The sequence below is a fragment of the Phaethon aethereus genome (genome assembly GCF_964289735.1).
Source record: "Phaethon aethereus genome assembly, chromosome: 7".
Taxonomy (NCBI): domain Eukaryota; kingdom Metazoa; phylum Chordata; class Aves; order Phaethontiformes; family Phaethontidae; genus Phaethon; species Phaethon aethereus.
The window spans coordinates 5789353-5815142 of NC_138583.1; the positions used below are offsets into that span (position 1 = coordinate 5789353).

Consider the following 25790-nt stretch of genomic DNA (forward strand, 5'->3'; position numbering starts at 1 on the left):
ATTCTGGCTGTTTTCAAAACCAAGTTTTGTAAATCCCTCCTGTGCTGTAGTCGAGCACCCACCCCCACTGCTTTCTGTACCATGCCTGTTCTGCCTTACAATGGCTAACCATGTGTTCTTCTATGTGTATGTCTAAAGGAAAACAGCAATTCAAGCCCAGATATTCTCACATGGCAGAAACTGAGAATATAAGCAAGCCTTCAAGCTGAGCCACAGCCTGACAGCTAGGACAGAAATACGATCAATATTACTGATGCCATATTATGGCATCATACCACAGCTAAACCTCTGTTTCTGCAAGTCACAACGGCAGAAGTTTACCCAATTTTCCTAACAGTAAGCATGAACCAAAAACTAGAGCATATTTATTGAAGAGGTGCCATACACAGCAGAACTTGCTCCAGCAATTTAGCAACAGGTTATGGGATAAATAAGAGGAAAAGTTAGTTTTGCACTCCCTCACATACAAGGATAGCAAAGAGACAGAAAGGGATGCTAAGAATTAAAGAACGGAAGAATACAAGAGCAGGACGAGGACAGAGGAGCGGACTGTCCAGCCTTATCCTGATCCTGACAGTGACTAAGAGGAGTTGCTTCTCAACAACTGCTGCCGGGCACCTTCCAGCCACCTGCCAGCAGCTCAGGGGTCTTACTTTCTTCCAGCTTTGAAAGGATTTGCCTTCTGTGCATTTGTCCACTTACTTCTAAATCTACACAGCGTTTTACCATCCATGACATTAATTCCTGGGCAAAGCTTAATCGCAGACTACGTGAAAGAAAAAAACATTACCTTTTCGTCGTGCTGAGCTCACCCCCTGCTAGTGTCATCTAATTTTGATATAGGATGAGACTGTGAAAAATAGATTGCTATTCAGCTCTCCATGCCACCAAAGACTTTAGAGTGTCCTGCTTTCTCCCCTTCCCTCTCTGCCAGGCTGATGAGGGTCTGTACCTCTGCCTGTCTTTCCCAGTTCTGCTGCACTTTCTGGAGTTGGGGGACCACAGACAGTGTTCAAGACTGAGGTGCAGCATGCTTTCTCAGAGAGGCATAATTACATTTCATGTTTTCTTTATTCCTCCCCAGTAACCCTCGCCAGTTTCTTTTGCTGTTTTCATCACTACTGAACACTGAAGCTGCTGTCTAATGAACTATTATCCCAAGCAGTTAACACTCAACCTAGCATCCATCACTGCATATATGCATATAAACACTCTTTTTGTGTAGCTTTATATTCATCAAGTGAGTTTTATCTATCATTTTAGTGGCCATGCATTCTGGATCACAAGTCCTTCATGCTCTTCACAATATCTGTCCCTCCTCTTCATTATCCTGAAAAACTTTGTATCGTCAGCAGTTTGTCACCTCAGCGCCTCCCACTCTTTTCAAATCATTTCTGAATACATTGAACAGCATCACTAAACTTATGCTACCAGTAAAACCTGCTTCAGCTGTCCAAATGCTTGAGTTCTACTTACTTGAATTATTTCTTTTAGATTGTTGAAGCAACTGTCTCAACCCTTGGCGGGAGCTCTAGAACAAGGAATAAGTACACTGAATAAAAATCACTTGATGTCCTTAAACATAAGCCAGTCTGTCTAAATTAGCACGTACATGACTTATGTAAGTAGCTAGGAGTCAAACTGCAGAAGCTCAGCATACCAGATGCTGAATTACCACATGGATGAGAAATTACTTTAGGATCACCAGAATAGTTGTGTTAACTTTAACATGATATAAAACAGACACCACTAGCAAATGGTACAAAATTTAAATTGCGAGCTAAATACACTGCTGTAAATTACTGGATAAAAAAAGAGGAACCAACAAAAAGGTCCTTTTTAGGTTTATTTCACCTCCATGTGGCTCCACTGCAACCCTTTGCAGGATATCAGTAGTTGATTTTAAAGTGAGAACATAGCTTAACTGCTCACTGTAATTTCCTGAAATAGGCAACTCTCTCAGAACAGTTTGGCTCCAAGTTTTCTAGCCTGCAGATTTTGCCTCCATCAGTTTACCAGTTACCAATCACAATACTATGAAGCAATTTAGCTATTTTTACAGGAATATCACTGAAGTGTGATATCTGCAATCACCTGCAAATACTTTTTTCAAGTTGCTGCTGGAAGTGGTATTGTACAGTTTACAAATGAGCAGACTGCAGTATATATAGGTGAAGTGATTCTTCTATAATCATGCAACCACTACTGCAGAAATGAAGACAAAATTCAAGTCTCAATTCCCAGTGCCCTCTTACCCTCCTCACCGCCTCAAACTTCCCTTTCTATTATATTGCAGGCAACAGTAAACTGCACTTTGTATGATATGGATGACGTAAGAACCTACTCTCTCAGTTTGTTCAGATATCCCATTTGTCTTAATTAAAGTAGTGATAATAGCAACTTAAATACTTGCTCTTTTATAATACTTAACTTTGTTTACCTTAACATAGCTTTTATGTTTCACATTTAGTCTATTAAAATAGTTTTTTTGAGTAGTTTTTCATATTAAACAATATTAAAACACTGCTATTTACTTCAGAAACCATATAAAAGTTTCTCGTAATTTGAATCTCAAAGCACTGCAGCACTTAAAGAACAGCTTTACTTTGGCTAACATGACAAATATTTCTATCCAAAATAAACCCCTCTAATTCTGTATTTAGCAGGTACGCCTCCCAGCAAACAGTGAAAATAGTGGCTGCACAGCTACAGTACCTGCAACACACACTAACTTAACATCATGGCAAGGAACTGATGCTCAAATACAACGTTGTGCAAAAAGGTGAACAAAACCCCCACCAACCACCTTTTCCATGTGCCAAAATTAATTCCTTTACAAACTTGTCCTACAGAGAACTTCATTTAACCATAAAGACAGTTAAATAAATTAAATAAAAGCTTCAAGTACAGTACTCCGTTTAAAGCGGAATGGAGCTGCACATTCTACTTAAACCTGCGGCCAGGGAACTGTCAGTCCAGGAGAATTTACTTTAAAGCCTTTTTGAAGGCCATTTCAAAAATTCCTCACTCTATCATGTTCCAAATAGCACAACAGCATCACTATCCCCTAGCTAGCAGTACCGCACCAGACCTCCTGACCATTTCACTGCCAAGCAGGATACAGAAAATAAGCATCAGAGTCCTGACTCCCAGATGAAGTGGTCCTCTGACAGCTCGGTTGATTAGTAATGATCATCCACTGCAGAGCAAAGTACCTTGCGCATTCGTCAGTTCTTCTTCTTTAATAAATTACACATCTCTTCTAATACTAACAATAACTTACACATAGAGAGCCTAGAAGCTGCAGTAACTTCTCAGTCGTCTTGCTTTTTCAATTCCCAATTTCCATCACTTTCTCAACTCAAACTAAACTCGCAAACTGAAAAAAATCATCTCCCCTGCATCTGCAGAACAATTTATTGTTATCAAGGCTCATTCAGCACTCAACAAATTGTAGTTTCTGACATTTAGCTACAAATTCCTATCAGTTCAATGATCTATAAAAATCTTGGTTATAAAAGCAGGCTACCCAAGCATTACTTCTAAAAATTTGATTAATTTCAGAGGCTAATATTAGGTTTAGGTCTGTACAGGACTAATTTCAAATTTAACTGTATTTTTAAAGTATTTGTAATCAGATTTTTTATCCATTTTTAATCCACCCCTATTTTTTATTATTTATATATCCTACCAATGTACAACCAACACTACAGAAAAGATAAAGGACTGTCAAGTTATAAATATAAAACCAAAAAAGGCTGACAGACAGTACAGAAGTGAAAGAGTTTGAGAAACTACTTGGAAAAGGCATAAAGCCTCATAATACTGTATTTTCAAACAAATTAGGGTCACCAGCAGGCTAACAGAATCTGAAGGGTCAGCAGATCATCCAAGTGTTTATTAAAACAAAAGAAAAAACAAACATACAAAAAAAGGTGCTTAGAGAAGATAAGGCTCAAGATGCAAAACCCACTTCTGCTGTGTTCACCAACAAGAAGCTTAGGAAGATTCCTATGTCAGAAACCTTCTTCACAGGGCACAGCCAAGGATTTTTTTCCGAAGTTAAAGCCCTGACAAAAGTGGCTGTAGGACAACAGTGACAAAAAAACCCAAAACCAAACAACCAGCCCCCCACACCAGCAGCAATTTGCCAAGTTGAGATAATATCCACCAAAGAAACTCAAGGATGAAACAACTGAAGTATTGTCATGTGTGCTGTCTTGATTTGTAACACATTAGTACCAGGGGGCCTGAAGACTACCAAGGGGGAGTACCAAGGGGGTATCGCGCGGTAAAAAGATCCTAGAAGAAATACGTTGATTCAGTCATCACAGTAGCCTGGTATCTGCATGGGGCAAAGCAGCGATCGCACAGGAAAGTGTGATGCACAGGGAGAAGTCAAGTAAACTCTTCTGAAGTGAAGTCACTGCTCAGTCATACTGCCAGTCTTTCTAGATTTCCAAAAGCCATTCAGTAAGGTCCCTTAGTAAAGGCTCTTAAAAAAACCCCCATGTGTCTTGGGACAAATTAAAAGACCACACATGAATAATTGGTGAAAAGACACGAAACAAAGGCTGGTATGTCTCCGATGGGAGCACTGTAGAACTGTGTTCAAGCTTGTGCTCTTCAGCTTGTTTGTTAAGGGTAAATAAAAGGATGACAATATTTGTTGATGACACTAAACAATTCAGAGTAGTGAAGACAAGCACAGTCTGCAAACAAATGAAGGAGGAACTATACTGCTGAGCGGACAGTAAAATGGCAGATGAAATTCACTGTAGATGTGCGTATTTAGTGCACATGGTGAAAACAACTTTAATTTTAGATAGAGATGGACTCAGAGTTGGCCATGCAGGAATGAGAATCTGGCATAATGGTAGAAAGCACTATGAAAATGCCAAATCACTGCTCTGCTATGGAGAAAAAGCAAAAACAACTGCTAGGAATTACTGGGAACAGAGCACAAGGATGAAAACATTATCATCAACAGCATTTTAACTCCTAGCATAGGAGAACAGGAAGGAAAAGGAGAACTAAAGATGACAACATTTATGAAAGGCAACTGAACACAAAAGACACTGCTTCCAGCTCAGGGAACCACAAAGCTATGAATTATTGGAAACTAAGTGAGCCTTCTTGGAGGCAACTGCCCTGCTCTTACATCTTTCTGCTATCGGGCAGCTCTGGAGACAGGGTATCAGCACAAAGGACCTCCACCCTTGACCTGGCCATTTTTATCGCTTCTTATCTCTCGTCTTATTCAGAGCTGGAGCCTTAAAAATTACATAGCAACTCTCAATAAAGACAACAGATAGCAACGATAGCCTAGTTGATCCAAGTCAACGTCTGCTGAAACCAAGAGAAAGAACCTATAGGAAATAGGTTTACTCCAGAAAACACTAAGACCCGAAGCTGACCTCCTCTGCGGGCAGTGACACGTACCTTTGACTTCAGTACAGCAGAATGATGCTTACAGCGAGTTACTCACAGAAAACTAACAAATTCATAAACCATTTCACATAAATTGAGGTAATCGTAATTTACCACCAGGAATACTGAGAGCAGAAAAAAACCCACAACACATCGCTATCAGCCAAAGCACTGATAAAACAATGGGACCAATAAGAGTCAAGTCATGCATCACTGGCTGGTTATAGGAAATGCACAGTAACATGAAAACTTTTTATTATATGAACAGGCTACTAAGAATGACAGGCCAGTAATTTCAGTACTGCAAACCTTTTTTTCCTCTAACTTATTATGAAGAAGCTTGATGAACTTAGACAAAGCAAAAAAGCAAAAGAAATCCAAACAGAAAAGAAAGAAGAGTACATTTACCCCAGCGTATGTCACAGAATGGTAAGTTATTTTCTAATCACACAGTTATCACCTACACAGTTATCGACACATTTGAAATCTCAGGCAAAACTATTAATGAGACAATACAATTTCTGATTCAACAACAAAAACCAAAAAATCAGAGGTCAAGCAGTCTCCTTGCCACCACATGTAGCGAAAAAAACAGCAGGCTCATCCTCACTGCACAGAGTTTAGCTTCTGTAGGTGTCAATCTACTAATGCTTACACATACAACTATCATAAGGTTTCAAACCCTACGTAATAATTACTGATAATATTTAAGTTCAGCTAATAGCAGCATTCTTGTCTACATTCAGAGGGACGAAGTATCACCCTAAAATATTACATCTGAAAAAAATACAGAGGAGACAGATGTTTATTTCTTCGCTAAAGAAGACTGAAAGAGAAGAGATTATGCAAGTTCATTGTAACCTGAAGTCTAAGAAAGAAAACATCAGCTCCTTTTGGGGAAAGGAGTCTGTCTCAGTAAATGTTTAACACACCAGGCACATTAAGAGAAATAGAGCCACTTAAGTGAAAACAATTTAGGAGGGAATCAGTATTATGAAATGCAGTCACTAACAGAAGAATGTATGGACACAGGTATTTAGAAAGCCTCCTTTAATCTCAAAATGTTTCTAATGAACCAATAAGACAAAATTATCTAGTCAAAATAGGGATAATTAATTGGGAAAAATAGTTTAATATGATCAGACACATTCAATTTTTTCTTATCATATTTGCTTCCGCAGAGCTCCATCGCGGTGCTCTCACCAGCAAGTCCCTCAGGAGCCCTAGGCCCTTCTCAATAGCTCGTCCATCTGCAAAGCAGAAATGAGTCTTCCCAAAGTACACTGTAACTGAGTAAGTGAAAGTCTCTGTGCATATGACAGAACCTTGTGACTGCAATTATCAGAGAGCACAGCAAACTTTTTCCATATGCTTTCAAACAAATTTCACAATTATGTTTCTTTGGTCATAGCCAAAACCCAAATATGCTCTGTTATAAGGATTAAAATTAGCATTGCCAATGAAAAGTTAATGCAACACATTATGAATACCAACCCCAAAATGTGGATTTTATACAGGATGAAACAGTTCTACAGAGGAGATTTCAGTGATTTCCTTCCCTCTCTTGTATTGAACAGTCACACAGTAACAGTTAGAAGACTTGGAAAAGCATTCATCCTCTTTAGGTCTGAACCGGCACACAAAAAAAGTCACTGCTGCACAAAACAAGATTGGAACTTAAGTTAAAGGAACATTGAAGTTTACTCTTGCAAACACATTACATACAGAAATGTGAAAATCTAACTAACTGGAGAGCAGGTCCCCATATCTTAAACAGCCTTTTCTGTATGCACCCAAGTGCTTTCTGTCTGCCATAATGTACACACATGTTGGACACCTACAGTCATGCAGATATGAAATAAAATCTATCATTTCTGTTTTACATAAAAGACAGTATGTTGATAATTGGCAACAGGAAAAAAAAAAAAAAAATCGAAGTTAAGGGTTAGCTTTAAATGCCTTCTTTCCAACTATTTCCAAGGTAAGATTTTTAACTCCTGTCCTGTCTTAGAACTCAGTGTTTTGTTTAGTTGAATCGCTGAAAAAAATAATTCCATTCTTTTGGGGTCAGTTGCTTATGAAATTAGTTTTACCATCTTTTTTTCCTTGGATGCTGATTTGTTATTAAATATTATCTGAAGCAACACGCACATATGGGATTCCTTTCTGAAAAATAGTTTATGTATTGAGTATGAAAACCACATTTTGACTGTTGCAAAAATAAGCAGTGTTTAGCATGCAATATCATTCACGTACAACATGTAATAACCTTATTTTTGTCATGTAGTTACAAACGCTAGACTACCAACTGTACAGTTATCTTCATCGTTTTTTCAATCAAGTCTGAAATTCCTAAATACAGCAATAGATTTTTTTGTTTGTTTGTTTAGCAACTAAGTTCTTTTATTATTTTCCAAAACTCAGTTTACAAGATTTTTCAGTCTACTTTTTACCTCCCTCGGTGGTTTCAGCAAAGATTAAGGACAATCAATTCTTTCCAAGCTCTCTCCTGGAGCTTGTGTCTGTTACCTCATTTCCTGGCTCCTATGAAGCAATGTGAGACAAGACTTGGGTGAAAACTGTCACCATAACATTTACATTTCCAAATACTGAGTTCAATCCCTCAAAAAAAGAACTGAACTCCATGGCATATGAGACTGAACTTCCTCATCTATCATACTCTCTTTTCTTCAGGTGTTCATACAACTGAGAAGGGTTTTTAAAAACGTTACTGGATAGTTTTTCAACTCACCCAAGCCACCATCCCTTCTTTTCTCTCACACTTCCCAATAACATATTTCACCAGACACTCCAACTTTGGGACACTGTCAGGGTCTTCTCACCCTTGATTTGGTCATCTCTGCTAGCTCTGTTAAGCACTTCTTTACACTCATTCAAACCACAGCATAACATATAGCACCACATCTTAAATTTAAAAAAAGAATAGTTTTCCTTAGCTTCATCATTCAGGCAGACTTACAGATCAATTAAATGAAGAATCAGATCTTCAATAAAGATCAGATTATATTTAAGCTCAAGGACTACACATCACTTGATATTTAAAAGCCACACAAAACAATTTTACTGCTGTAACATAAAAACTTACCCACTTGGCAATTGGACACCCCTGAGAGCTTTTTCCTTCCTTTCCTGTATAAACCACTACCTCTATTCTTACAGCGCTTCCTTTTGCTCCATACCTGCATTTAAGAAAGTTCATGAGTAAAACAAATTGCTGTAGACCATTTTAAAACAGAAAATATTTTCAATAAAACAAGAGTAACGAAATTATTTTTACTTTACTGAGAATAGAAGAAAACCCAAATATTTAAAAGTTAAAAAGTATTTTTTGACATTAGAAGTCACTTAAACTTAATCATTCTATTTGCAAGAGTGATTTTTGACATCTCTTTTCTGATGAAAATCTTCTGCCACTAAGGAAACGTTATTTGGCGAAGAAAATGTTATCTGCATGTAAATCCTAATGCATTTAGTCACTAATGTGACCTTTCTGCCCAGTTTGCCACAGCTTCTTTGCACATAGGACAATAGAAAACCTCATTCTGCCAGCTGCTGATTTCTGTCATTACTATTGACTTCAATGGCACCTAAGAGCAACACCACACTTGAAATTCAACCCTAAAGTTGCAAGAGCTCAGAAAAGACACATGAGTTTGGAACTGAAATGCTAGTGCCCACCTCATGCACATCTGAACAGGAAAACACTTTACAAAGGAGCACGGCAAAAAGTTTAGAAAAGCAAAGCTAAACGTAACACCTGATTTCTCATCTCTCTCCTTTCCTGTTTAGACAGTCAAAAATACTGTGAGCATTAAATGCTGAATTTTCCTCACCTGTTCTCCATTATTTCTCTCACAGCAGCAACACTTGTTTCCTTTCCTTTAGACAGTCAAAAATACTGTGAGCATTAAATGCTGAATTTTCCTCACCTGTTCTCCATTATTTCTCTCACAGCAGCAACACTTGGTCCTGTCCCGAGGTGTGTGTAATATGGGCCTTCATCTTTCTCTATAATTTGCTCTGTAAGCAGGTTGAGAAAACTAAGTTGGCACATTCAAAATTTATTTATACCATTACAAGTAAGCTTAGAAATGGTTTACAGAAACGCCTTCCAAATTAAATTACAATACATAAAACTGGTCCCTGAAACGTAACAAGTGAGAGTATGACAGGTTTTTCTCCTCAGAGGCATCAAAATTATTTCTTTACTTGTTTCTTCCTATTAATCTACTAGCATTTTTTCTTCACGTTATAAAGTAATCCTAATTATAGTAGTATTTTGCACTCTCTATATATAAATTTTCATTACAGGAGCTGGCATATATTGACTAAGTATGCTTCTCAATATCCTTGTTTATAGGAAAACATTATTAATTCATTTTAGACAAAGGAGAATTGAGGAAGAAAAAAATTCACTGATAGTCATATATGACAGAACTAAAAAACATAATCCAGGCCTCTCAACTGGCACTCTGTTGATGCAGAACGTTAAAGCAAAGATGAAGCAATCTGCCTGTGTACAATTTGTTGTTAAGTCTCTGACTTGTTTTTCCATCTGTGCACTTTGATAGTCTGAAAACATAGCACATCTAACACCATCAATCAAGCCGTATTTGCAAAATCCTCAATACTGAGTTCAGTCCGACATCTCATCCTGCAGCACAAATTATTACATACGGGGCCTTGGCTGAACTCCACCTTACTTGTCCTTTCTGTGATGAGAAGCATCTAGTAGCCTTTGACATGGACTCTTCAAGGCAAACTGACATCGGCCATCAGGACTAACAGTGACAGTAACAAGACAGCCCACAACTATGCCCCACTGCTTATGTAAAAGCATTTAGGCAACAATGACATTTTTGCCCAGCCCATCTCAGGCAAAAACTAGTTCCTCACCATAAAAATCAGAATCTGATATACTGCAGATAAACTCACATAGAGCACGAGTCAGCAATGACAACGCAACAAACAGAAAAACTCCTTTTCCTCCTGGGTTTAAATTTAATTAGAGAATTTAAACCTGCCAGTTGCAATACCAAAAATACTCAATTTTGCCATGCCGAAAGAACACCAGGCAAAAGTTAGAAAAAGGGAAAAAATAATTTCCTCCCATTTCCTAATGGCAAAATACTGATCCTGTTGCCACAGCTAAGTGTCAAGTACGTTTCCTCACAATTAAAGGAAGCAACATGAACACACCTCCATCTGAAAGGTACAGGCAAAAGTTAGCAAAAAGACTTACCGACACAGTCACAAGTTGGCAATTCAGATTGTCCTTTTTTTGTAGGTGTATCTATTAAGTTTTTTGTAGGGGTATCAAGAAACTTCATAGGTGATTCAAGGAAACTGCTGAGTGTGTTTTTTGCTGGAGAACACCCTGAGTCGGCTGTGCTCTGTGGGTGGTCAGTACCCAAACTGGTTGACGTCAAAACTGTCACTTCGCCCGCACATTCCATATTCCTGAGCGCTTCAACAGAACCTGGTACCTGGGCCCCACCACAGGGAACAGGCAGCACCTGCGACTTCGGATCTACTTGTTGTTCGACAGCACCCTGCTGAATATAGGTTTTGTCTTCACTACACATTTCGTTAGCTCTCAGGTTAGATTGATCAAAAATTTGAGGCAAAGGTTGCGTCTGACTGACACTTCCTGTTTGCTGTACCTGAGAATTACATTTTTCTGTAAACATCTGTAGGTTTTCGCTTGGTCTGTTCAATAAGGATGCTGTTTTCAGTTGCGAAAAAGCCAGAGGATTACGGGAGGACAGGTCGCTATATTGATTGCGTGCAACAACTTCATTTTTCAGTGGATCCATGCCTAGCAGGTCACCGGCACCTGCAGTTTTGATTTGCTCATTCACCACTTCACAGTCAAACAACCTGTCTTTTTTTTTCTCTTGCGATACTTCAGGTAAACATCTATGGAATTTTATCTGTGTTTGTGGGAGAAATAATTTAGTTTTTTCTTGTGAAGCTAACGTATTTTGATTCAGTGCTCTCTGTACTTTGGCTCTTGGAGATTTTTTTTCAGACGGAGCTATTCTGGAGTCCTGTGGCATGGTTTGACCAAGCTTGTGCAGTTTTGATGATATCCAAATGTCCTGTAACTCACTATGCTGGCACGACAACAGCTCTAGCTGGTTTTGATTATTTTGTTGATAGTGTGCTTCTTGAGGCTTCTTTTTGTGTCTTGGTTTCCATGGTACGGCATTTCCTTTTTTATTTGTTGGTTGTTTTTGTTTTAACAATAATGAACTGTAATTATGCCTAAAAAATACAGATTCTTTTTTCTTCAGCACATCTTGGTTATATTTTGGCTGCCTCTCCTGTGATATCAGATTAAGCAGTGATGCCTTTATGTCATGCTTCTGCTCTGGATTTGTCTGGTTTGATTCAATTAGCGCTGCAAGTTGAGTTAGTTGTGTAGCTACATCCTCTTCATCCTGGCTGTGAACTCCTCCTTCTTTGATCGAAGAGCTAGCTTCCAAGTTCAAATCATTACAGGTTGGCTTTTGCTCTAACTGGCCAAGAGTTTCCAAGCTGTTACTTGTTTGCTGGACATTATGTGAAGGACTGCAATACCGTGCAAGGGCGACTGGATCATGAGTGTAATTTTTCTTGGTAGTATATCCTGAAAATGGTTTTGGATTAGATGTTAAATCAGATAAAGTTTTGGTATCTCTTGAGGATAACTGTAATTTATACATCTCACCAGCCAGATTGGCAGGTTTATCACGCAACTCAGAAACTGAACTTTGGCCATTGTATAACACTGCCTTATTAGGGAGCTGCTTCTGCGAGTGAGCGCAGTGAGCCAAGAGCTGTTGCTCGTTCTGTAAGTAAGTGTCTTTGATTTCTTTTAATGCAGACGATGTGAAGGAGGATGAGATATCCCTTTTATAACCATGGAGCAAGTTGGAAGCTGTTTCTTCTGTACGTTCAGCACTTCCAGTTTTAGCTGGTGAAGTTGTTTCTAGAGGGGCTTCGGATAACTGTGTTAAAGCTTCAATAGCTACAACCTGCTCTACAGTTAAATTTCTGTTTTTAATCAGGGACAAGAAAGTCGGCTGGAGTGAAGAATCCTCACGCTGTGTCTCCGTATTAGGTACTTTAAAGCCATCCTTCCTTACATGCACTTCCTCTTCGGGCACCGGAGGACAACAGAAGCTTTCTTGCAGATCCGAAATGGAACCCGTCTGCAAAACTGACTTAGCAGAATCCTCAAAGACGCCGCAAGTGCAGTTTTCCTCTTTGATTAAAACACGTCCTTGTTCTTCTGGGTGAACACAGCCAATGCCAGTTGTCAGAGTGTTTACTATGTTATTCAGATTGGTACCCTTCGTCCATTGCATATGGGAGTTGCTTGTCCAATCTACCCTTTCTTCTACAGATACTTTTTTCAGCGAAGCACCTGCTTCTGGTGGTGAATAATGTAGGGGTTTTATGCCATTTTTGATGGTCTGTGCAAATGACTTTTTTGGCTCAATTAACTGACTGGGAGAGACTGCTCTTTCACTGTCTTCAGCATTTTTCAAGTGTTCGTTGCCTGTCACAGTTCCATGGATATCTCCATTGACATGGGCACCAAAAGATGGCTTCTCGTTATGCGCCCACTTCTCTGCTTCTAAGCCTGTCATTCTTTCTTTCTCCTTAGACTGCACATTTTCAGTGGGTACTGTTTGGTTTATTTTCACCCTGTATTTTTCACCATGACCACATATACTGCATTCCATGAGTTCTGGTCTGCGGCCATTTACTGGTTTGTTTTCTAAATTTGCCTATAAAATAATAATAAAACAATTTGTTGTAACAGCTGTTCAAAAACATTAAAAATAAGAATCATAAAATGTTAAGCAATTAAGCCCTATTTTGACAGATATGAGGAATATCCTAATGAAGCACAAGCACAGACACTGGAAAAAAAACAAGAAGTCATAAAAACCACCAAAACCTAAAGACCCTGTCCACATTTATAACAATTTTTCGCCACTGGGGGCGGGGGGGAGAAAAGGGCAGACAGGGCAGAGGAAGAAAGTGTGTGCATGTGGTGGTGGTGAACTAAAGAAAGATATGAACAGATAAAGGATGCTATCATTTAGAATCAGATCAGGATTCAATTTTTAATGAATTTGCACAGGCAGATGAAAGTCTCCCTTGAGTTCAACCCAGGACTGAAATCTAAAGGCTTGTATCACAAAAAGTTTGGTATAACTATACCAAATTGCTACTAATTTGGCTAGACCAGTAAACCGATAAAACACATGGCTGGACACTCTAGCAAGAACGGCTGGTTTTCAGGCTTAGTTTCAAGTCCTTAAAAAAAAAAAAACCACCACCACACACCCACAAAACCTAAGCTGAAACGGATAGTAAGCCGATTAACATTAGCTCACCTGAAAGCTACCCTCTCAACACTGTGTTTAGCTTCTGCGTCTAGATTGTAACTTCCAGATTTCCGAACAGTCTCTCATGTAAGCTACTCATAACAGTATTTTAGTGAACTCTAAAGTTTGGTTACATATATTCTTAATCTTTGCTGATATTATACAATTCGTGTGGTTGAAGCAACGTCAAAATCTAGATAAGAGTCAGAATAGTGTGTCCTGGAAAAGAATCTCTATACGGGCCTGAAGATAGTATTATGGATATGAAGTAAGGAGTTATGCAATTTAAGTTAAAAAAGAAAAAAAATTAAGGCAGGAATTCAGGCGGAAACAGCAATAAAGGCAGGAATCCCATTTTTATTACATTAATCAAATTTTATTTCAATTTATATTTTCTTTTTAAAAATACTTTTAAATCACAATACATAGTGCTGGTACTTACTCTTATTGTAACATTGAAGAGTTATTTAAATTATCTGTAGCCTTAAGCCCTACTTAACAAGAAAACCAGTACTGCTTTTCAAATTGGATATAAGGAACAGAACTGGTTAATTAACCATACATTGGCACAGTACATACTAGCTGTTCCCAGAAAATAGCACCCAGTTTAATATAAAACATTCAGACAGAGTTTTGTTGTCATACCAACTAAAGTACATGGACTTCTCTGAGAAAATAACTCAGAAGAACAAAAGCAAAATAGATTTATGATTAATCATAACCATCGAGATGGAATTGCCAGAAACCCCCAGGCAAAACAAGGCATATGGACCCAGCTCTATCTGGAGCCCAGTTTTTACCTCCCAACCAATTCCCGACTGATAAAAATCAAAACTGCGAATCTATAACATGCCCTAGATACTGCAAGAGGCATCATAAATTCTTATGGAAATGCTATGTAAAAACATGTCCAGCATCTATGCAGCTAAGTCAAACCTATGGAAATTACATTAAGACAGACAGATACCTTATTTAATGCTTTTTCATTACACACAGATGCTGACTAATGGTCTGTGAGTCTGAACTCCTCTGGATCCTGGTGATTTCCAATGACCCACAGACCCAGGGGATCACCAAGCAATTTTTAAGGGATCCACAAAAGCAGTTAAGCAGCTCTATTGTCAGCAGGGTAAATGCATTACACAGACCTCTGCAACCGTACCAGAAAATATTGTAAGGGTCCACCACAGAAAAGTAAAACCCCACAATTCTGAATTTCAATTACCTTAACTTAAGAAATAAGACATGAAATTCCTGGGTTTTTTCTTCAGCAAAAGTATATCTAAGATCTCTATCAGTCTAAAAGTTGTCCCAACCATGTAAAATTATTATTAAAAATTATTTAATTAGACAATTAAGAGGCCAAGAAGATAGAAGCAAATCAATTAAAATAATTCCCCAGCATTCGTATGCTTTCAACATGACAACACATTTTTTAATTCCCTTTATTTTTAGAGGGTGTCACTCACTACATTAGGAAAAAAAGAAATCTGAGTCTGGAAAATTGAGAGCAATGAGACGTAGGGGGAAAGAGGAGGGTTCATCCATGATCAGCAGAGATGAGATCTGACACAGAGGCCACTGGCAGCACTCAAAGTGCTAAAACATCATCACAACTTCTCTCAACTATGTTGTTCCTCAATGAAATACTTTCATCTGACCAAAAAGCACTGCTGTACTCAAAAGTACTCAGGATATTCCCTAATCTGCTAGTAGTGCACAGGTGCAATGCTGGGACCCCATAAGACCCCAGTGATCCCAGCAATAAAGTGGGATTACTTTTAAAATAAAATTATTCCTCATACATCATTATTTCCACTAACATTACTGGAAGCTGCCCACATGCAATGAGGAAGAAAAAAACCAGATGAATCATATCATTGGCATGGTTTGATTCATATTTTATTTTTCCACACAAAGAATAAATATTATCATAAAATCAGATTATTTTTTAAAATCTAGCTCTTTTCCTTTTGAACTCTACGTTGCTTTTTCTCTTCTGTTACTGAACTGCAAGGAATCCTAAAAAAAACCCAAACCTTTTTCTTTCCTCTCTTACCAGACTTTCCAGTGGTCTCTTCTGTTTAATATGTGAAGATATTGTTTCCCAACATAAAAATACAGACATTCTAGCAGGGATAGAGCTCATTTGAATCTTCTCCTCAATGTAAGTTTGGCAGACCAAAAGTAATAGCTCAGCAAAAACCTTTTGCAGCTGAACAACCTAGGAGCAATCTATCTTCAAGTCCTGAATCAGGACTCAAAAAAAAATGTAGTGAAAACTACAGATAAGGATACCACAATCCCAAGCAACAGTCTTAAAATTCATGGAAGTTAAGCCCGTAAGTCTGATCTGATTGATTTCTAAACCTTTTACACAAATGTACTGAAAAGCTGAAAAATAAACGAGATCAATAAAAGTAATTTCCTCTCCTCCTCATTAAAGAGAGCACTACTCTATCTGGAGACATAAAACACTAAAAAATCATGCTCAAGCTTAGACCGTGCAGTAGTAAGTGCTATTAGGGCAGGGACCAGAGTACAGTCTGCTGTAGCCATTGCTGTATTACTTAAACTTCAACCAGACACTATGTCTTATATACACACAAAAACTCACTCCGTGAGCTAATGATTCCAGCACACATAAAATGCCAGTTACAGCAAATCTTTTCACCATTCTGAAAAGGGTCAAACTTTAATATTAAACTTTTCTTTTAATACAAGATGCCTCTGAGGTAATGCAAAGAGTTCACCAATTCACAATCAAAATACAATGCTAAAGCTACCCTAAACACATTTCCACATCATTTGTACAACAAAGAGCAGGCCATAGGTTTATGCCTCGTTTCAGACCTCTATAGGTGGTAACAACACATACTGCACTGAAGGACACAACCAGAAACAATTACTCCCATAAACATGAAAAAACAGATTTTATGCCCAGATCAATTACTGATAAACTGGCTCTACAAGCAAGTTGTGACAAGGTACATGACAACCAATGCCAAGCCTCCCTCACTAGCCCTCCCTATAGGATTCTGCCCAGGTCTCCACACAAATACACTACCCGAGAGATCAAAAAATGCTCGCACCTCCTAGCTTGTGCCAATAACCAGGACAAACCAAAAGGTCCCCCATTGGCTCTTCCAAGGTCACAACATTCATCAACAGAAAAGGACGAGTGGGCAGGGAGTGCTTGCACTTTGCATCTCTTTTCCATTGCAGTGCAATGGGTGAGTTTGGATCCTGCTGCAGTGTCTGCAGCCACGTGGCCAGCAGTCCCACATGCCCTTCCACGTTGGCACAGAGCTGGCAGCTCCTCAGAGCTCAAATACCACAATAGAAGTTTTCTTTTAGAAAAACTGTTTGGAAAAAAACCCAAACGTACTTCATCTAACATTCGAACATGGTGTTTTATTCACGGTCCAACTGTCAGATGTCACTGCTTCACCAAGAAATAAGAAAGCACCAGCCAGCTGACCAGCAGCGATCAATTCCTACTCTCTAGCGTCTGCTCCCCAGGACATGCAGAAACTCAGTGGAAGCCAGGACCTGCACTGTACAGGACCAAGATACAGGGATAAGGAGGTAAGATATGGACAGGACAGGGGATAGGGAGACAACGAGCACAGGTGTGGAGAAACAGTTAATTATGCCAAGTGCTGTGTGGAAAGCCGTGCACTGGTTAGAACAGAGACAAATGTAAGGCAGGATGCTGTGGAAAGTACAGGCCACCTTCTGAGTACAGCCAAGTTTTTTTGCATTCCAACATAAATGCAGATACAATAATACATTTAAGGATAAGCTTCTATTGAAGACCACACTACTTCATGTTCAACTACCATAACACAGACAACAGCAACATGCTGTAAGTTGCTGCCCAAGGCTGCAGTCTGAGCAGTGCTTCCAAGCAGGCTACCAGCAGAGAGAGAACAGCTGAGTAGGGGCCAAGCTGCAAGCTGGGGCATATTCCCATCATCCTCACCAGAAGCATAAAGCAATTAGCACCACACTTGTGTAACAACCACAGAGATGAAACGGTCTCTTAGAATACCGCACTTCTACAGCGGCTCGGGTAAGGCACATTTTTCTATAGGTCTTCATTCAGAGAAACCGATTTGGGCCCTTTATTAATGTAACACAGCCTGCATATACAAGGATGTTTTGTTCCTCCAGAGATCAACATTCACAGATGGCACTGAGGGACAGGACAACTAATAGTTCTGCATTTTAGAAGCTACTGCACTCAAAGCAAATAACCTCTACTCTTGGCAAAATGATGCAGACTAGTTTTAGCAGAGAGGCTGGTTTATATAGAAACTCAGGGGAACAAGAGGTTCCACAAATCTGGAGAAAGCGACCCGACCCGGGATCGCCCAGGACACCGAGGCTTTCCTGGAAGGATCCCCCTCACTCCCAAGTATCAAACCCACCAACTTGAATATCACAGCAGGTACCATTTCACACTGGATCTTACAACAGCTGGAAAGTCTGCTCTAGTTGATGGTGTATTTTTTTTTTCCATATCCATAGCCACAGCAGCCCCAAGCTACAGCTTAGCTCTCTCCTTCTCAGTTTCATCTCTATTTTATCTATATTTATATCCTCTTTGCCATGTTCTTCAAACACTAGGCAGCTTTCCCACCAGAAAAGTCCCTTATCTTGTCTTATGATCCATGAGGAATTAATACATTACGGCCTTCAAGTCTTTGCCTTTTTATCTCCATTTTCTCTCCTACACCATTACCACAGTCCTCCTGCCCACCTTGTGTAACAACTTCCGTAAGACCGCTTACAAAGAAGATCTACGGTATCAGACCCTAAAGGATGCACTTACTAACGAAATCAAAAACTACAGGATACTAATTCTGGCTCTAAAGGCTTCAAATGGTGACCTCCAGAGAAGTGTATTTATTGGATTACTACTTGGAAATAGGGTGTCTCAGCCACAAACTCAAATTACTTTTTCCATCAGCCCTGAGCTCTAGCTTGTAAAAGCTACAAAGATGGGCAAGAAAAAAAAAATACAGAGTGAAAGACACCCCATTTTCCTACACAGGCACCCAAGAAGTGGATGCATTAAGAAAGAAAAATACCCCAAACATTACAGTACTTTTTCTGCCACAGAAGCAAACATAAACAAGCATCTTGCTTGGTGGTTTTTGTTTTGTTTGGTTTAGTTTTTACTGATGTTTTGAATTACTCAATCATTTGTCTTCAACATTGAAGCTGAGCACTCAAGGACACACTGGAAGCTCTGGAAAATATAGCACTCGATTAAGCCACAACAGACAAATGATACAATTAGCAGCAATATGTATTCTCTAATACAACCCTCCCCTAATGTGTTTTAGCTCAAACACAGAGATGAAAGAAATTCAGTCTTTCAATTTATTCATCCTAGCTAATGTCTCTTGTGGTCTACTTGCTTACGAAACCATCACCATAGCATTAAGAAAGTACTGCCTGGCTCTTAGCTGTAAATGGAGAACCATCACAGTGTTCGTAATGGAGTCTTCAGGGAACAGATCACAGCTACATACAACATTTTTAGCAATGACCTGAAAGAAGAGTGAAATTATACTGATAGAAAAAGTGCAAATAATGAAAGGATCAGACATGATGCTTCCTAAAGCAAGCCAGCTGCAAGGACACATTTCAATACAGCCAAAGGTGAAATTGTGTATCGCGCAACAAAGATGTGGGACTACATTTACGAAATGCAGGTTTACATCTTAGAAAGCAATGACTTTAAGGAGGACATTAACAAGGCCAATAATCAACTGCACAGTAACTATAGAAACTCCTACTGCAACTTTATGGCCAAAAGGGTTAGTAAGATTCTTGGGTGCATAAACAACAATTTAATTAGCAAAAGACGGGTTACATTCTATCCTGTACTTGGCACTTTTGCACCTGCTAGCGGAATAAAGCATCCAGTTCTGGCATACCCAATTCAAGCAAGACATTGATATGCTAGAGAGGGCTTGGAGGACCACGAGAGTGACAAAGGATTGAAACATCTTGAAGTGAAAGCCTCAAATTCACTCTCCACAACTTCCCAAAGAAAACTGAAAAGCCACAAACTGCAGCTAAGTCTATGTGGAATAGAAAGCTGATAACAGAAGGCTCCTTGTTCCAGCAGACAGAAGTATAACAAGACTCAATGATTTTAAGTTAAGGCCAGAGAAGTCTGGACTGGAACTACGGTGCACAAAACAGTAAAGAATCTTTTAAAAGCATCTGGGTTAGGTGTTTGGATGCACTTTTCATCCATAGGAATTTTCAAATTCAAGTTCTTGGAGGTATTTTTAAAACATGGTGCTTAATCCAAATAAATTGATACAGTCTTACAACCTCTCAGGACAAGAACAAGTGATCACACTTATCTTGCCCTGGGTTACACATGTGAACCGAACGGATACAAGTAAATAATTTTCCTTCAGTTTCAGTTCAGTAAAGATCTGAACTGCCAAGGTAACCTAAGTTTTCAGCTCCTATAATCTAACCAGGAAGATATTCAGCTCCTTAATTTAGGACCCATCTTAAGTTCCTAACTAGCTGTTGTACAACCAATTACATTATTTCCAAGTTGCTATGTTCCAGCAGCTGCTCTCAGATCCGACCTCCTAAGGACACACAACACCGTGAGTTAACAATGCTAGTCAGCCCTCACACACATATATCCCATTTCCCTCTCACCCTGAACTATCAGCACAGGTCCTAAATACCCATTGCAACAAGTCATATGCAAGTCTTCTCCAAATTTAAACATCTATATTATGGGTGTATTCCAGCCTGGTTTTAAAGCTGCTGAGGGACCACAAGACTAAAAGGAATAACTAATACTCTTTAGCAATAGAAAAGTTGGTGACAGGTACGTCAGAGGAACAGCTAAAGGTAATTCAGACAGAAGAAAGAAAAAAACAGTCACGCTGATCACTTAAGCCACCGAGCTACAAGGCTGCAGCACTATTCAGGATTTTACATCTAGGTTTTGCTTATTCTCATGATGAAAAAAGCCTAAAAAATGGCAAATTCTGTTTCTCTTCTGTCTCTATCAGAGCAAGAACACCTGTGGTTTTAAATAAAGCTCAAAATGGAATTCACACTGTATGAAACTTCCACTTTCTCTTTACAGGAGTATCAACTTTCACCACGTACTGGAATAACAGCAATGTTGTTCTGGAGCAGCACTGCAACAAAAGTGGTGTTTGCACTGCAGACATCAGGCAGTGATCATCTGTCACAAAAGTAAATCCTTTACATTTTTAAATACACAGAAATTTTTCCTCTTCTTCACAAGTTCAGCAAAACCTTTATTTTAGGAAAATTAAACAGAGAGCCAAATTTTACTGCAGAGCATCAATTAAATTATAATACAATACAGACAACACCAAAAAAACACTGACTGAGAAAGGAATTTACCATCAAGTGTCAAGACAAACCACTCAATTTTAAGTCAGCCTTGGAAAAACCCTAGTATTCCAAAAGGTTTAGTACTAAAGCTGTTAGGACAATAAGGACAGCCAAATATATTCTGTATACTAATTTTACATAAGTTAATGAAAAGTCCTTAGTTAGTTCCTTATATGTAACTCCCATTTTCTTTTTTCTTGATGCTGGTTAAGTTTCATGTATTTGACATTTTAAAAGAAATTATCTTTACAAGAATGCATGCATTCTTCTTACCTCCCAAATGAAATCCTGTAATTACAAAATTTATTTCGGTAGGAGTGAAATCTTTTGGTCTCTACATAGGCAAGGCTCCTAACTAATGTCAATGGGAAAGTTTGCTGCAGTAGTATCTGCTAAATTAACTGTCTCAGACTCAGTAGTACTTAGTATAAAAATCTTAGCATAACACTGCAGAAAGAAAAAACCACAGAAGTGAAGACTGGCTGACACTCAAGTTAAGTTTGGGGCTTCTCACTGGTTTTGTCCCACATCAGTTACTAAAAGCAATAAACAAACTTGCTTAGCAAAATAGTATTGGATTCTAAACAAATAGTGCCCATTTTCAAAGCATTTTCTAGACATTATCTATAAATGTACGGACAAACAGCAAACACTGACCACAGATCTCTGGAATTTGCAAAGCCATCTCAATTATTTCAATGCCTACATTAATACAGCAAGTACAAGTATTCAATAAAGTTCACAATTCAGTAGTAAATACAATTAATATCAACAAAACTACGTACCTGGAATAGTAAACCGGTGTTTATTTCATAATGCTGTAACTTCATTAAAAACACCTAAACAATGTACTTCTACATCTGACTTTCAGCTACACACATACATTTTCCTTCCTTCCCACACACTATGTTACTTTTACTGGTTATTTTATGACACTTTTGATCACAAACACATTTTCTACCTTTTTAAGAAGCTCCACCTCTAAATTCACTGAAGTAGAAGACCTGGCACTGCACTAAAACACCCAGTGACAGTCAAGATCTACAAATACACAGTGATTCAAAACGTGCAAAAACCCTCCAAAACCACTGTAAGCACTAGGTTCAGCCTGGTCTTACTCTACACTTCCCAGCCTCACTGTGCCTCTGCCTCCACCGTTCCGGAGGAGTGGTGCTACCCTCACAACTGCTCCGCTACAGGAACAAATGAGTTAAAACAGAAAACACTACTCCATCCTGTCCTCCTCCCAAAGGACAGTGACCCTTTCTTCCTTTGACATTCTGGGGAGTTGGGTTGTGGGGGCAAAGAGTAGCACAACAGTGCTGCTGGGCAAGCAGCACAGGGGTCCTGAGGAGGTGGGTAGGAGAGGGAGTGGCACTGACCTAAGGGAGCTCTGCAGGAACAGGGGGGCAAGGACAGGAGAGGGTGTCTGCATCCTATCCAGCTCGCTCTGCACCAGGGGGAAGAAGTCCATAAGGGACAGGCTTCAACTCCCCCAGAAACTGGGTGGAAAAATTAACGATTGGAAAATTACTAGAGTAAGATTAATAATTTACAGACCATTTACAAAGGCCGCCTTTGTTAGGATTCCATTCAAAAAATGTCTACACACACGAGTAGTCTCAACAGTACCGTACAAACAAAATATGGAAGTGCTCTGTATGTTCACCTGAGTACGTTCATGTGGAAGTGCTGAAAAGCCTGCATGTGAAAAGCATGCTACTAAACTACAACCATAATCATGCCTGCACACGTCAAGTGAGGTGCATGAGCCTATCAAGAGCAAAAAAAATTTAATCCCATTTAGACAAACCCACATCCAGCTTGAAAAGGGCCAAAATTAGAAGAACACTCCTTTCAAAAAAGGATAACTTAGTTTAAAAAAAAAAATCTAGGTAACGGCTAAGTTACTCATTTTTTAAAATACAAGTTAACTACATTGTGTAGGCTACTCAACATATTGAAAGTAAGCTTTCCCTATCAAAAAAAAAAAAAGGGAGCAAAAAAGCATGTAAGAAATAGGCAGACACTTTCAACCATTACTCAAAGCAATTTTAATTGGTATTTACTGAAGGAATATGTTCCAAGGTGATAACGCCCCTTTAAAAAACATAAAGAATAAGTATTTTCTGGACAACATACTTTCCAACTTGTATTACACCATTCTGTCTTCTTCCTCTGTAAAATTCCACTGCAGTGCAATTCCATCCATTGACTTGCTCGTATCTTATTTTAAAGGGGAAAAAAATTAATAAAATTTAATTTCTTCCAGATAAATAGTCTGTCAGGTATTTTGCACTAAAAGCATAGACTGTAATTTATAATAAATGTTCAAAATCAGTTCAATCCACGCTCAAAGCATTATAACGAACATTAGCAGTTACTTTCCCTAACTCTTGCTAACACATATATGAGCTTGACAGAAAAGTTTATTTTTAATTTCTTTAAGCAGCAAAACTAAGACTGCACTGTAAAAAAGGCAACAGCAGGTCTGCCAAACCAACTTCATATTTTAAAGTTGTTTTTGATAAGAACGACTATGCTTTTTATATGTGGAGGAGAAGAATTAAGAGAGTGCTCAAGTACATATTTGTAGCTTTAATGGAAATGAAACTTTTACTTGTTCCTAATATGATGTTTATAAACAAACCAAAAGTTCTAGATACTGAGTCATCCCTGGCTTTTGGCTTGGCTTAAACTGAATGGATTTTACAGAGTTTAGCAGGCATCATTCGCACTTTTCTGGTGCACATGATTACCATTACAGTGTTTATGCATAAACACGCAAACAGAATCAGTCAGAGAACAAAGACCATGCATGCAGTTATAATACTCACTTAGCACTGCATATATTATTCTGGATCTCTCCCACAGTCTCTTCCTTTTTTTTTTTCCCCCCTCTCCTCTTTTTTTGGTGTGGGTTTTTAAAAAAAAAAAACCAACAAACAAAAAACCGAAAATCTCCATCAACACAGCAAACATCTGCAGCCATCCAAATGGTAGCCTTGGCTCCACATAACCTAGTAGAAAGACCATGGACTGTACTTCATCAGCTGTATCTTGATCTGTGGGAGGTGTCCTTACTGCTGCCACTGCTGTCTAGACTTGATAACTGCAGATCTCCCTGACAACATGGTGCCATGTTCAATTGTCACATTCTTCTGAGCTCTGTGTGCACATGACTGCAAACATTTCCCCACTGTTAAGGAGAGGTGCACTGTGCTGCCCAAACTAAGTGATGACACTGTTAAGTGGCTAAGGGAAATGGCAGTAAGTGAAGCAAGGTGTATAATATGCCTTTTGAAATGCAGGCAAAGGAAGTTTTAAGTATGAGAATCCCTTCCATGTAGACTTTCCATGATCAGGAATAAAATTAAAGAATTGTCTGCTTCACTGGGGAAAACACACAATATAAATCGTAAGATAAACCATGACTATATTCCTTCCTTAGTATCCATGATTATGAGCTCAAAGACTCTTTCTTCAATGAGCATTTGCTTGGGAGAAGTGATGAGTATTTCAGATGTCGTTTCAAAATAAACATGGAGAACCTAATACAGTATTTATGGCACAGCAGAATTTCCTAAAATGACGACTCCTACAATAGCCAGAAAGGAGCACTAAAACACAAGCGTGGAAAGCGACAAATAGTAAACAAACGGTACAGTATAATAGTATGTATCACTTTCACTCTTAATGTTTCTATCTGTCCAACCTATTTTCAACAGAAAAGCATTGCTTATTTTCACCCTGTACAGAAGAATTTGTAAATATGTTGGTCCTAAGAAGCACAATTAGAAAGAGCACTAGCCCTCCAGGTAAATAAATGTGCATCTATAAAACTTAGGAGTATTAGAGAAATACTAACTCCATGTATTATTGGAAGAGAGTACTATAAACCCTCCTTTAAGAAAGTTTAACAATACTGTTTGAAGCAAAGTGCAAAGGAAAAAGAACAAAAGGAAATATTATGTTAAAATTTTGAAACTGTCACTGGTCAGATGCCCTCAATCACTACAGATTATTAAATTAAAGGTTGAAGTTATATGACAACACCACCTTATGAGGCAGTCCCACCAATAGCAGAAGCCAAGTTAGAGTCATATACCAGAAGGTCGTATTTGTAAAGATACCCTTGTAAAGAAGTTTGCAAATTATGTAGCTTTTTCGAAGTTTACTGCAGCTGACAGAGATATGTGACCTAACTTAAGATTACCAACCTCCCTCCCTTCTACCCTCCCCTCCAAAAAACAAAGGAAAACCCCACCAACCCCAATCTAGACGTTTCATGAGATGCCTTCGGGGTACCATGCCAGCGAATAAACTCTTATGAAATACACTTCAGCACCACAAAACAAAGACAAATACTAGAAAAGACAAAAAACAGTACCTAAAACCAAAGAGGAATTGCTGCAGAATCAATTCAGCAAAGAAAAGTCAAACCAGAAATAAACACAAGTCCAGTGACTAACATATGATGCTACGCACACACAAAAACAGACAAGCCTTTCCATTTAAGAGGCAAGGGAAAAAACC

At 38.7% G+C, this 25790-nt stretch overlaps 1 protein-coding gene across 1 annotated transcript in view; it reads right to left on the reverse strand.

Annotated features, from left to right (window-relative positions):
* TET1 (tet methylcytosine dioxygenase 1) overlaps nucleotides 1–25790 on the reverse strand; it is a 61614-nt gene that overhangs the window by 24896 nt on the left and 10928 nt on the right. Inside the window, exons 3-5 of the mRNA XM_082002547.1 lie at nucleotides 10694–13229; nucleotides 9381–9471; nucleotides 8537–8630 (exon numbers count right to left, since the gene is read on the reverse strand). Coding sequence (XP_081858673.1) covers nucleotides 8537–8630; nucleotides 9381–9471; nucleotides 10694–13229 — 2721 coding nt within the window. The remainder of the gene's footprint in view (nucleotides 1–8536; nucleotides 8631–9380; nucleotides 9472–10693; nucleotides 13230–25790) is intronic.